The sequence below is a fragment of the Balaenoptera borealis genome (assembly GCF_965194805.1).
Source record: "Balaenoptera borealis genome assembly, chromosome: 1".
Lineage (NCBI taxonomy): Eukaryota > Metazoa > Chordata > Mammalia > Artiodactyla > Balaenopteridae > Balaenoptera > Balaenoptera borealis.
Window position 1 is genome coordinate 165,309,676 of NC_138860.1, and position 14,881 is coordinate 165,324,556.

The window sequence follows — 14,881 nt, forward strand, 5'->3', positions numbered from 1 at the left end:
TATGGTATATATTAAGGGTTTTAAGACATGTTCAATTTCATCTTTACTGGATATTGAAAACTGCCTCCAAAGTAGTTGTATCAAATCATACGCCTATAAACAGTGCATGATAGTTCCTTATACTTTATCCTCACCAACATTTGATATAAGACTTAAATTTTTATAAATCTGATAGGTGTGAAACAGTACTGATTTCACTTGCATTTTCCTGATTACTAATGAATTTGAGAATCTGATTTTCTATTGGCCATTTGTGTTTCCTCTTTTGTGAATTACTTTTTTTTCTTTTTTGTACTGATTGCCTTATATCCCATAAAGCTCTTGGTTATATATGCTGTAAATATTCTTCTAGCATTTTAAATTTGTTTATGGTGTATTTATAACAAATAAGTTTTAAATTTTGACAGAGCCAAGCTTATTAGTATTTTCTATTATGATTTATACATTTTACATTTTGTTCAATGTTAGAGATATTCTCTTACTTTTTGTCTGAATGAATCTTATCTTATTTTTTATTTTTTATTTTGGGCATACTCCACGGCATATGGGATCTTAGTTCCCCGACCCGGGATGGAACCTGCGCACCCTGCATTGGAAGCGTGGAGTCTTAACCACTGGACTGCCAGGGAAGTCCCTGAAAGAATTTTAAAGTTTTGCTTTTCAAATTTTAGATTACAATCCACCTAGAAATAAATTTGGGATATGATGTGAAATGGGTCTAATTATTTTTTTCATATAGTTAACAACTGCATAAACACCATTTATTAAACATTTTACTCTTTCTTCAGTGATTTGAAATGCCACCTTAATATCAACAAAGTTTCTATACACACACACACACAGAGTTTATTTCTAGGCTTTATATTCTGCTTCATTAATCTGTCTGTCCCTGCAGTTTAAAAAGTGTGCTAAAATTGTTACAGTTTTAACATAAGGAGGGCAATTCCTCCCTCTTTATTCTTCTTTAAAATTATAGGTTTTTCATCGTCACTTATTTTTTCCATATAAATCTTAATATTGACTTATCAAGTTTCACTATATACCCGATTGAGATTTTACTTAAAACTGCATTTACAGATTAATTTTGGGAGAGTTGACATCTTATCAAACAGAGTCTTCTCAATAAGCCTAATATATTTCTTTCATTCAGATCTTCACTTATATCTTTCAATAAAGTTTTATATTTTAGAGACCTCTCAGAAATCTTTTATTCCTGTGTATCCCCTTTTCAACCCAAACTCTCAATGTCATCACATTTTCTAAAGCCCAGTTAAGACATCATTTACTTCTACAAATATTTTTCTAACTTTCCAGGCTCAATTAGATACTCCTCCTCCATGTTCTTGGTTTTATTTATTCATTCCTCGCTTAATATGACCGAGAGTTGCGCCAGGCATGGAGGTATACTGGTGAATAAGATGGACAGTCCCTAGCTTCATGGAGCTTTCATTCTAACAGGAGACAAAGAATAATAAACACTTATAATTCAAGGTGACACATGGTATTACAGGGGAAGTATACTGTACTATGGGAATACATAAGAGAAATACCTAACTCAGACTTGGGGGAATGGCTGGATGGGGGGCAAGAAGGGTGTCAAATACTGCTTCTCAAGGAAGTAACATGTAGACTGAAACCTGTAAGAAGAACAGAAGTTAGCAAACACAATAGTGACTAAATATCATAGTACTGACATCCTTGTCTTACTCTTGATTTTACTGGAAAAGCTCTGTTGCTTAACTGTAAAATCTACTCTCTGAATATGTTTCCTCCCTTGGCTTCATTGACACCATTTCTTGGCTCTCATACTGCCTGTGATAATCATTAATTGCTCACTGGTTCCTCTTCCTTCCTTAAATACTAGTATTCTCCATGGCTCTATCCTTTGCATTCCTGTTTTCAATCTAAATACTATTTCTAAAGTTTTTCCATTTTCAGAGTTTCAAATATGGATTTATATACTAAGGAGTCCCAAAACTTTTACTTTTAGCTCACACCACTACAGATTTTCACATCTGCATTTCCAACTACATACTAGATGACTCTGTCCGTATGTTCCATAGAATCCTCAAGCTTTAGACATATTTACATTTGATATATTTATACATGGTATATACTGCCAGCTAACCAGCAACAGCAGACCTACCTCCCATATTCAGTATTATCATTCATACCTGGTATGAATGAGTCACTATTCTGAATGTATGTTGGTGAGTATGCCCTTCTTGAAAGCTAGTTTATAAAAGCTAGCACAGTTAGCTAGCACAGTCACTGAAGGTTTGGGAATATGAAGGTTGTTTCAAAGACTGAATAATCATAGAATTCTGTAGGCCAGGTATGGGGTTTTGTTTTTTTATTTTTAATATGTCAATTTGGCTAGGCTACTACTTGCCAGTTATTCAATCAAACACTAATCTAGGTATTGCTGTGAAGGTATTTTATAGATGTAATTAAAGGGATATTATCCTGGACAATCTGAGTTGGCCTCATTCAGTCAGTTGAAAGGCCTTAAAAACGGGGCTGAGGTATCCCCAAGAGAGAGAAGAAATTCCACCTATGGACAGCAGTTACAGCCCATACCCATGTGTTCTAGCCTGCCCTTCCTGATAGCCTACCCTAAGGATTTCGGACTTGACTAGCTAGCCCCTACAACTGTGTAAGCCCAATCACTCTCTCTCTCTATGTGTCTCCTACTGTTTCTGCTTCTCTGGTTGAACCTAATACACTAAGATTGTAGCTTTACTTCCAAAAACCAATTCCTTCAAAAACCTAGTAAACCTCCTGGTCTATTCATTTCCAATCAGTTCCATGTACCAGTAACTATACCCAAAGTTTTTTCTGGACATGGTTTTTAAACCTATTTTTTCAACTTAATCTTTGGAATATGTTCCTTCCTCTCCATCCCACATTAGACCATCACCATCTCTTACCTGAACTAGTGATTGAAAAAGCCTCCTAACTGGCTTCTCAGATTAGTTTTTTCTCCTCTATCTATTCTCCACACTGCTGCCAGAGGTCTCTTTCTGGAAAACAAATATGATCATGTCACTATCCTTCTTAAAAACTTTTGAAGTCTTCCTACCTACAGAATAGAGGTAAATTTGTTTTCTATTTCATTATTTTCTGTTTTTAACTCTTATTTCCTTCTATTTTTCTTTGCATTTAATTATGTTATTTTTCTAACTTATTAAGATGAATGTACAGGTAATTGATGCTTTTCTTCTTTTCTAATAGGCATTTAAGGTTTTAAATTCTCTCCAAGCATTGCTTTAGCTAATCATACCAATTCTGATATGTACTATTTTCAATACTCTTCAGTTCAAAATATTTAAAATTTGTGATTTCTTTGACCAATGGGCTATTTAGAAATTATGTTTTAGTAATATCCAAAGCTGAACTTTAAGTTCCAGTAGGAAAATAGCAGCAATTTATTTCCAAAATTTCCCACTTTCCTCCTAGAACTCAATACAGAGCAACAAAGATAATGTAAAAAAGAGAGGAAAGAAAAGGAAAAAAACCCCTACATCTTCAATGAACCTAGGAGACAATAAAAACCTGAAAATGCCAAATTGTAAGTAAATATGGCCCAAAGTACTTGGGACTAGTAGAACCTATGCAAGGGAGAAAGACATGAAAGATGAAAGAAAGCCTAGTGGGGCAAGAGTAAATTTTCACTCCAGAGAGACAGGGTCCTATCCTAAGTGGGAACTGCCATGTTTAGTTCTGAGATTGAATGGGGGAATCTCAGAAGGAAGTAGAGAAAGGAGGTGTAGAAAGTGTCATGAGAGTGAGCAGAGGGTGAACTAGAAGTGACAGATCTCAGATAGGATTACCCTTTTAAAACCAAGGCATGCATTTTTCCTCTGTAACGTCAAGCTTGGAGAAAAGTTAAAAGAATAGTAAAATGAACTACCATGTACCCTTCACAAATTCTCTAATTGCTAATGTTTGAGCAGGCACTTTTTAAAAGGCAGGAGCTGAATTCCCCTGGTAGCAGAAACTCCTTAAACATATATTACTCAGGGGCAAAAGAGATGTGCTTTATTTTGAAGAAAGAACCCATCAGAACAACAGAGGACAGAGGCCTTGAGCAGAGAAACCTGGAAAACCACCTTGCTCCTGATGTCCTGTCCCACCTCCCTCTCCCACTCCAGTCTCTTCTAATAGGTGGTTTGGGAAAACTCAACTCATTCAAATACGAATAACAAAAGTGATAAGTATCCATACAAAAATACCATTTAAAAAATGTAAAAAAGCAGCACAACATCTCTGACAAAGAAAACTCAAGAGAAAATACCACCACGAAGTAGATAAAAAATTATAACACTACTTTTTAACATGAATTCAAAACTTCTTAATGCAGCTATGAAGAAAGATCTCAGAGCAGAAATTTAAGAACTCAGGGAAAAGACAAACAGTTAAGAGAAGATGAGATAAGCACTGAGAACTCATGAAAGAAATGGAAGAAAAAGACTTTTTCAAATTTAAAAATGAAGACTAAACTACAATGAGCAAATGGTAAAAATTATATCACAAAAGGCACAGTAAGGAGCAAGTAGGATGGAATTTTTTTTTAAAGAAAATAAAATGACAGATTAAAAAAAAGATAAAAGAGTTGAACCTACATTTTCAAAGGGAATCCCATGTTTTATATAAAACTGACCCAAAATGCTCAACACTGAGAAAAAAATCTAGTGAAATAACTGTAAAAAATATTTTCAGCAACCAGACAAAAAAGCAGGTCCTTTCTAGGGAAAAGAAAATCAGCTGACATCATATTTCTCTACTGAACATTCATTGTCAGAAGACAGTGGGAAAATACCTTTAAGAAACTCAACAAAGTGTGATTCAGATAAACCATAATGAAAAAGAATATTAAAAAAAAAAAGCATGTCTCTACGTGTAGAACTGAGTCACTTTGCTGTGCAGCAGAGATTGGCACAACATGGAAATCAGCTATACTTCAATAAGAAAAAATTGAATGAAAAAAAGTGTGATTCAATCATTTTATGTCTAGCCAAGCAGTCCTTCAGGAATAAGGCTATAGACAAATGGTTTTCAATATGCAAAAACTCAGCTCTTACTCATATGAGCCCTTTCTGAAGTAATAACTCGAGGACAAACTGCAACCAAGAGATGACAGGAAAAATTTTAGCAAAATGACTTGCAATTAGCACCAATACATATAATTGTAGATTTAAGATGAAAATGAATGGACATACAGGTGACAGAATGGAATGTAACTGTTAACATGCTCAGAAAACACTGGAACAGTAATATATATGAATAAATGAATAACAGAAAAACCATAAAAAGTAGCATAAACTCAACTGATCGCACTTTACAGTAATAGATAGGAGTCAAAGTTGAAAGTCAAGTAGTATAAATTTAAGCAAAATCATAACAACAATAAAATAATGCTATATTGGCTAAAACTAGTTAAAAAAGGAGAGGGAGGAAAGAAGGGAAGGAAAAGAATAAAGCTAATATAAATGTTACTCATTAAGGAAAGCAAAAGATACTGCTTTAAAGAGAGAGAAAGATGAGTATTATATGAAGGTATGAAGGTAACCACTGATGAGAAAAAAAAAACCTTCCTAATAACAGAACTAGCATTTAAAAAGCACAGAAAACATACCACATGGATTATAATCCTTTTGTTAGACAATGTAGACTTTTGGCCCAAAAGTACAAAAGAAGTCACTTTATCATTGTAAAGGGTATAAATCACAATGAAGAATACAGATAGGTATACATATGCTCCCAATACTATAGCAGCAACATTACAAAAGTGGAAATATAAGAAGAAATAGAAACACAATAGGAAACTTAAATTTATTTCTCCCATTCTGAGACAAGTAAACAAAAATAAATAAGGAAATAGATGATCTAAACAACATAATCAAAATTGAAGTGCTGATGGATATTCATTTAACTCTATCCTATAAAATGATTATATCTTATTTTCAAATAGCTATTGAACTTTCATTCACAAAATCTGACCATATATTAGGTTACTAAAACAAAACAAAACAAAACCCTCAACAAATTCTAAAAATAGAAATACAAACCACATTCTCTGATTAACAACACAATGAAACTAGAAATTTATAACACAATCAGAAAATAAAAAGATCTTCAATCTGAAAATTTAAAAAGTCTCTCAAACAACATTTGGACAATATGGGAAATACAAATGAAATCTGTGGTGTTTTGAGAAAATAATATAATAAAAAACTAGATATTAGAAGCTTTGGAACATAGCTAAAACAGTGATAAGAAGAAAAATAACTGTTTTTTTGGGTTTTTGTTTGTTTTTATTTTTGGCCACGCCACACGGCCTGCAGGATCTTAGTTTCCCGACCAGAGATCGAACCCAGGCCCTCAGCAGTGAAAGTGCAGAGTCCCAACCATTGGACCACCAGGGAATTCCCGAAATAATTTTTTAAAATACTTTTTTTAATAAGAAAAAATGAATTAAATGAGTTACTAATATAGTTCAAAAAGTTAGGAAAAACAACTAAATTAACTGAAGAAAAGTGGAAGAAAAAATTTATAAAGCTAAAAAGAGAAATTAAGGAGTCAGAAAACAGTAAGCCAGAGAACTAAGAAAAAAATTCAAAAGCTCTTTGGTGGGGGGAGGCGGTGGGGTGAGGTGGGGAGAACCCATTGATTAAACTCTACCTCAGGGCTTCCCTGGTGGCGCAGTGGTTGGGAGTCCGCCTGCCAATGCAGGGGACACGGGTTCGTGCGCTGGTCCGGGAAGATCCCACATGCCGCGGAGCAACTAGGCCCGTGAGCCACAACTGCTGAGCCTGCGCGTCTGGAGCCTGTGCTCCGCAACGGGAGAGGCCGATACAGTGAGAGGCCCGCGCACCGCGACGAAGAGTGGCCCCCGCTCGCTGCAACTGGAGAAAGCCCTTGCACAGAAACGAAGACCCAGCGCAGCCAAAAATAAATAAATAAAAAAGTCTAAACTACTACCTCTCCTAATTAAGAGTAAAAAGGACAAAGCACAAATATAAAAAAGAAACTATGGGGATAAACCACAGAAGTAGACAAAACTAAAAAAAAAAAAAAAAAAAAAAAAAAAAAAAGGAACTACTTAGTAAAGATACATTAGATATAGATAAAATATATATTTCTAGTAAGATATAACCTACCAAAACTGAATCCAGAGAGTCTAAACAGACTGATTTTTCACAAAATAAATGAAAGATTTAAAAGAGCTACCCACCAAACAAAGCAAAACACACCAGGCCACAAGATTCTACAGGGGAATTCTACCAAATCTTAAAAGAGCTGATAATTTCAATACTCTTTAAAAACTGTTGTACATTTTAGAAAATGGGAAACTTCTAAATTCTTTATGAAATAAAATATTAATACCAAAACTTGAAAAAGACTGCATTAAAAAAAGAAAAGATTGCAGATCAGATCAATCTTACTTTTTTGCAATTTGATTAAAAAGGTAAAGCATTAACAAACAGTTTCCAACATCACATTAAAATAATCCAAAAACACAAGTTTAGTTCAGTGTTTGTTAAAAAAGAAGGGAAATATCATATCATCAGCTCCATAGCCACTAAAAGACATCTGACAAAATTCAACATCCATTCTTGATTAGAAGTACTCAATAAAATAGGAACCAACAGATGCTCCTAAACATATACATACATATATGTATTTAATGCAGAAACACTGGAAGCATTCCTTCTAAAGTAAGGAATAAAAAGAGGATGCCCACTACTCTCTAATGGTTGACACTGTCCTATCTAATTCGTCAATAAAATCTGATAAAAAATATTAGAGGTATAAAAATCCAAAGGAAGACGTAAACCTATCACCATCATAGATGAAATGATTATAACCTAGAAACTGCAAGGAAATCACTTGAAAAGTTAATGGAATTCAATAAGGCAGAGAGAAAAAAGTTACTATACAGAAATTAAACGCCTTCATGTACATAAACAATAACCAGTTAGAATCTATAAACCCATTTAATAGGGAAAAAAGAGAGAGAGGACATATCCAGGAATGATAATAAGAAATGTGCAAATTTTATGTGAGGAAAACTTAAAACATTCCTGAAGTAAACAAAAGTAATCCTGAACAAATGGAAAGGCATAGTGTTTTCTTGGATAGAAAGACTCACTATCTTAAGACTCAGTAACTTAATTTAAAAATATAATGAGGTCACAGTAAAAGTAACAGCCCATCCTCCCATAACCACTAGCTCTGACAAGGTATTTCTAAAGCTTATATAGTGAGATAAGTAAGAATGGCCTAGAAATCCTGAAGAGAAAAATGAGACTAGCCCTAGAAGATATTAAAAGTTATAAAAGAAAGGACTGACTGAAACACACAGCCCCACCAAAAGACAAATTTCTACATGACAAAAAGCAAAAACAAGACCACACCAAAGATCAAAAGATAAATAACAACCTAAGGATAATATTTGCAATTCATATTGCAAAGGGCTAATCTCCTTGATTTCAGAAAGCTCTCTCAGTAAATAAGACCAAAAATCCAACAGGAAAAAAGGAGCAAAGGACATAAAGAATTAATAAAAAAGAAATAAGGTGGCCCTTACATATGTGAAAAGATGGTCAAATGCAAATTAATAGTACATAAGGAAACTATTTCTTGTAAATTTGATTGACAAAAACCTAGAGTTTGACACCTCTAGTGGCAAAGGTAAAGGGAAACAGGTAGTCTCATTTCCTGATGCACAATATTTACAATCTCAGTGGAGGGCAATCTGGCAGTAACAATCAAAATTACAAATATATCTGCTTTTGACCCATCAATCTCACCTCCTGAAATCTATCTTAAAAATACAAATATATGAATGATGTTCTGAAATGGAAAATAATTAAAAACAGCCCTAGTATACACCTAAAGATGACTTTAAAAATACATCATCTTGACGTATCCCCACAATGGTAGATGCAGCTGAAAATAATGACAAAACTATGTACTGATCTGGAAAGACCCAGGGATCCTTGGAGGAATGGCTGATTCCAGGTATAGAGGAGGAAATACAGGATGAATCTGGAAAATTCTGCTGTGTCAGAAAGCAAGAAAGCTATCAAAGACAATGAATTATCAACAGGACAATGTGATTTTCCACATAAGAATTCCATCTAATGTAAAAGGAATAACAGAATTAGAAAAAATACCAGTTGGTAATCCCTAGTGAAATAAATGACTCAGGTAACAATGATCAATGAATGGAATATCAGTGATTGAAAGATTGATTGGGAAATTTACTATGGAGAGATCAGGCCTACTGATCTCTGAACATACTGATCAATCTTAGTACCACTAAAGTTGGGACCACCATATACTATATGCCTCCTAATATGATATAATATGGAGCATTTATGAATCAGAATCCAATCAAGCTTACAGGGCCAACTTTCATTTTCAGGAAATATAGGGGATAGAGGAAGAAGACAATGACACCACAAGAAAACAAAAGACAAATCCAGATTTTTGGATATTCTACAGGAAAAGTGAAAGTTTCTACAACAAGTCAATGACATAAAAAAGGAAAAAACAAAACAAAACTAGAGGGAAGGAAATGGGACTACTACATTTTTAAAAGGCATAATAGCCAAATGTGATGTGTGGATCTTGTTTAGATCCTGATTAGAACCAACCAACTATAGAAAGATATATTTGAGACTATCAGGGAAATCTGATTATGGACAGGGAATTAGAAACTACAAATAAATGATTAAATTTTTTACATATGATAGTGGCATTGTGACTGTGTAAGAAAACATCCATATTTTTAGAGATGCACACTGTAGCAGGGAAAAAATAACATGCTGTATGGGATTTGATTTAAAATTACTACAGTAGAGGAAGAAATGTACATAGTTTAAGCAAAGGCAGAAAAATCCTGACAATCTGGATATTGGCTACATAGGCAGCAGTTTATCATACTAGTCTCTCTACTTTTATATATACTTGAAAATATTCTTAAAAAAAAAAAAACACCTAAAAATGAGAATGCAATTAGCACCACATTAAACATCAGTAGTAGGCACAATCTAAAGGTCACCAAGACCAACAGACTTCTCCTCCTTTAAAATATGTATTTCATAATGAAATACTGACATATAATAGTTAAGGATAAAAATGAGTTATAATTGCTCAGATGATCATGTCAAGGCTTTTATATTTGCTTTCATTTGCTTACTTTATGTTTAGTAGCATTCCAGGACAAGTTCTATATAAAGGATTTCTAAATGAAATGTAATAAAAAATAAAGGTTTTTCCAGTTTGTCTTAATATATGTCCAAATATTAATTCAAGATACCAGTACATATAATTACATATAAAATGTACATATATACAGACACACACACACAGGTCATATAGAAATCAACTACCCAACACAGAATATGGTTTTAATTCCCTTACCATCAATATTAAGCATCATTTTCCACATGGCAGGCCGAACAGACTGATGGAATCCAAACCAAACTTCCCTGCCCCCTCCCAGAGGGTGGTCATATCCTTCTGGAGCTGAGAAAAAGGAACGCCCCACAGGCGTATATCTACAAAAATTAAAATGGCATGTTCAATCTTTTCCTTCCTATTGAGTATTTAAATCTGCAGAACAGGTGAGTCTAGAGGATATAATCTTAACTTATCATAATAATGCCTCTCATTATGAATATATGAAATTAAACATTTTCCAAATTTGTGAAAGCAAAAAGCAACCACTCAAAATGAAAAAACACCATCCCTCACTGAAATTCTCTACACTTAAAACTACTGTTTGAATAAGATTAAATTTTATTTAAAAGTTTTAAAAAATAGTTCCAACCTTAGAAAATGCTAAAGAATAAATAATTATTGATCAGAAAGCTACTTCTATAAATGTTGTTTGTAGGACATAATATTTTTCTTTAAAAAGACACACTGATCCTATACATATACACATAGATACACATATACACATGTGAGATGCTAGTGTGATTAAAAAAGTAACAATTTCAACACAATTTGATACTGTTATACAAACAATGAAATTACCTTTAAAACACAGTGATTTAACTAAAATACTAAAACTGATAGTGTATCAGTTAGTCAAGATTTATAGCTCCCAAGAAAAAGGGTTAGACATTTTTTTCTGAAAAAAATAGCTACGCTAATGATGTGCATTTACTTTCACAAGTCAGAGAATTTTATGTAACTTACTTCTCTCAATGAATTTGTATGCATGCTATTCTTCAACTGAGATAATCAAAATATACAACATCTGAATGTTAACCAAAGGAAGACTGCACAACCTACTTTTGGGAAGAAAGCTTTCACGCTTAAAATCTAAAGAGGAAAAAAAAGCCAGAAGCACCCACTTCATGGAGGGCAGATGTCGTAGCACCACATCAACGGCATGGACAGGATTAGTGCTGATTGGCTTGTCTAATTCCAGTGGCTCTGGCAAGGTCCGTCCTGTCAGTACTTCATGTAGTAGGTGCCAACTCACCCGAGAGACAAATTTGATTGACACCTTGAAAGGTCGATCTTTTCCACCTTCCCCAGGTAAAGTAACATCTAAATCTACCTGTTGATGGGAAAAGAGTCAACTGGTAAAAGTTTTAAAAGATAAATACAATAATTTTTAACTGATACAAATATTTAAGAGAAAACAAGGCAAATATAAAAAAAAAAACCAATCTCAATGTCAAATCGATAGACTAAAATGTAAATAAGTTATTTATGCCAGCATTCTCTGTCATTGCAAAATATGGAAATTACCTAAATGACCATTTAGGCAGATATAAAAAAAAAAGGTAACGGAACTACTATGAAATAATTTCCAAGCTACACTGTTATGTGAAAAAAAGCAAGCACAAAAGATTACAAATAGTATGCCATATTTTATGTGAGAAAGGGGGAAATGGAAAAATATTCATCTATCTGCTTATTTTTGTAAAAAGAAACACAGAAAGCATGAATCAGAAACAACAAAAAAAAAGGGGTTACTTTCAAAGGATATGAATGAACAGACTGGAAGAAATAAAGGAGAGATTAACAATTCTGAGTATACTTTTCAGCTTAGTTTTGACTTTTGGAAGCATGTTAAATTAAGTTCTATAACATTAAAAAAATAAAAATAAGATCAACAAGGATGGAGAGAAAAAACTAAAACTGAATAGATACAAAATCAAATGAAACCAAATGCATTTCAAACAAATAACATAGCCAGATTGAAAGAATATTAAAAAAAATAAAAAAAGAAAGAAAGAAAGAAAGAAAGAAAAGAAAACACTAATTTAGGTAACTCCTGAACATAATATATTGACTATACTCTTGGTTAGGGGTGTGGAGGAGGGGTGGGTGGGAAAGAACTGCATACAAAATAAAACCTTAAACTCTTACTACTAAGTTTGTTTTCTGTAGTGATATAGTGTAGTAATTCAGAAACTATTTTATATGTACTGTAGGACTGAACAAATAAGTAAAAGTGGTAATATTTTGGAGAGTCAGGGGTTTAAAGGAGACGGAAGACACAAATATGCAATGTAGGGAGTAAAGGAAGAATCCTGTTGCGATAGACTAGAACTGGAAGAATCAGTTTGAATTCATGATTTCCAATAAACATATTGTATGATATTGCATACAATAAGTGGTACCTGCAGGATACATATGTTAAGTTTATTATATGAATGTAATATTTATTTATTATCTGCTTTGTTTGTCTATTTACTTATTTTATGTATTTATATTTTCTATCTCTGTCCATTGAAAGGGCTTAGAAGCACATATACCCCAGCAGCAATGAGCACATCCAGTACCCAGATTTTGGTTTCTAAATTGTATTCCCTAACTAAAAGAAACCAGTGTACCTTTGAGATATGGCTGGTTGCAGGACTACAGCAGGGAAAACACAAGATGAACCTGGAACATCTTGTGCCCAAAAGTAAGGAAATACTCAAAAAAAAAAAAAAAAAAAAAAAAAGATGTGTCATGACAAAAGCACACAGGAACCAACTTAAAGGGGCTGCCACAGGCAAAATCTGGGACAATTTGGGCAAATAAATAAGGATACAGAACTAGAAGAGAAGAAAATGCGCTCCCTTACAGTAGAATAACAATGATTAATGTAGAAGGAATGACAGAATTAGAAAATCACCATTACTACATAATAATAAACCTTCCAAGCAAGAATCATCAGTTACTAAAAAATTCTAAAGAGAAATGGGATTCTTAAAAGTATCTCCCTTATAAAAATTAAAAACTTTGGTGCATCAAGGGACACAATCAACATAGTGAAAAGGCAACCTATGGAATGTGAGAAAATATTCCAAAACATATATCCCATGAGAATACATAAAGAATTCCTAAAACTCAAAAACAACAACAAAACCAAATAACCCAATTAAAAAATGGGCAAAGGAGTTGAATACACATTTCTCCAAAGAAGATACACAAAAGGCCCATAAGCATATGAAAAGATGCTCAACATCATTAGCCATTAGGTAAATGCAAATCAAACCCACAATGAGATATTACTTCACACCCAATAGGATGACAACTATCGAAAATTCAGAAAACAACAAATGTTGGCAAGGATGTGAAGTATTTAGAACCCTTGTCCACTGTTTGTAGAAACATAAAATGGTACAGTCACTATGGAAAACAGTATGGTGGTTTCCCAAAACACTAAAAATACAATTATCATTTATATGACCCAGCAACTCTACTTCTAGGTATATACACAAGAGAACTGAAAGCAGGCATTAGAAGAGAGATTTATACACCCATGTTGCATTATTGCATTATTTGCAATAGCCAAAAGGTGCTCATCAGTGGATGAATGGATAAACAAAATGTGGTATATACATTCAATGGAATATTATTCAACCTTAAAAAGGGAAGAAATTGTGACACACGTGACAACATGAATGAACCTTGAGGACATTATGCTAAGTAAAATAATCCAGTCACAAAAGGACAAATACTGTATGGTTCCACTTATACGAGGTCCCTAGAGTAAATCTATGTTCAAATGGGAAAGCAACCCAAGTGTCCATCAACAGATGAATGGATAAGTAAAATGTAGTATATACATATGATGGAATACTATTCAGCCTTAAAAAGGGAGGAAATTCTGACACATGTCACAACATGGATTAATCTTGAGGATACTATGCTAAGTGAAGTAAGCCAATCACAAAAGACAAAACCACTATGATTCCACTTATATGAGGTACTAAGAGAGGTCAAATTCATAAAGACAGAAAGTAGAATGGTGGTTGCCAGGGCCTGAGGGGAGGGAAAATGGGGAGTTAAGTGTCTAATGTGTACAGAGTTACAGTTTTACAAGATGGAGATGGATGATGGTGATGGTTGTAAATGTACTTTGCCACTGAACCATACCTTAAAAATGGCTCAGATGATAAACTTCATGTTATGTGTATTTTACCACAATTAAAAAAAATACTATCGCCCCACAAAAGAAAGAAGAATAACTTGAAAGGAGAAACTTGGCAGATACCAGCTTAACCAAGTGATCGAAGTTAACATCACCATTAATGGAACAAATACATATTATGTGCCTCCTGATACGATGCACTATTAAGGAAAGAACACTTATGTAATATTCCTGCCAAAAAAGCTTACTCAGAATCTAACCAAGAGGAAGCACCAGAAAAACACAGAGGGACATCCTACAAAATAACCTGCCTGTAATCGTCAACCATGTTAATGTCATAAAAGAAAAAAAAAAAAAAAAGGCTGGGAAATTGTTCCAGAATAAAGAAGACTAAAAAGACATAACATCTAAATACATTCAGGAACCTGGATTGGATTCTGTACTAAAGGGGAAAAAAATGCTGAAGGACATCATCGGAACAAA

General features: G+C 33.6%; 1 protein-coding gene across 5 annotated transcripts in view; it reads right to left on the minus strand.

Annotated features, from left to right (window-relative positions):
- Nucleotides 1–14,881, minus strand: part of AGO3 (argonaute RISC catalytic component 3) — a 117,719-nt gene that overhangs the window by 64,130 nt on the left and 38,708 nt on the right. For 2 of the 5 annotated variants that reach the window (XM_082363038.1, XM_082363039.1), the window contains exons 4-5: nt 11,376–11,584; nt 10,435–10,571 (exon numbers count right to left, since the gene is read on the minus strand). In XM_082363038.1, coding sequence (XP_082219164.1) covers nt 10,435–10,571; nt 11,376–11,584 — 346 coding nt within the window. The other 3 variants (XM_082363041.1, XM_082363040.1, XM_082363042.1) reach the window with 3 other exon arrangements.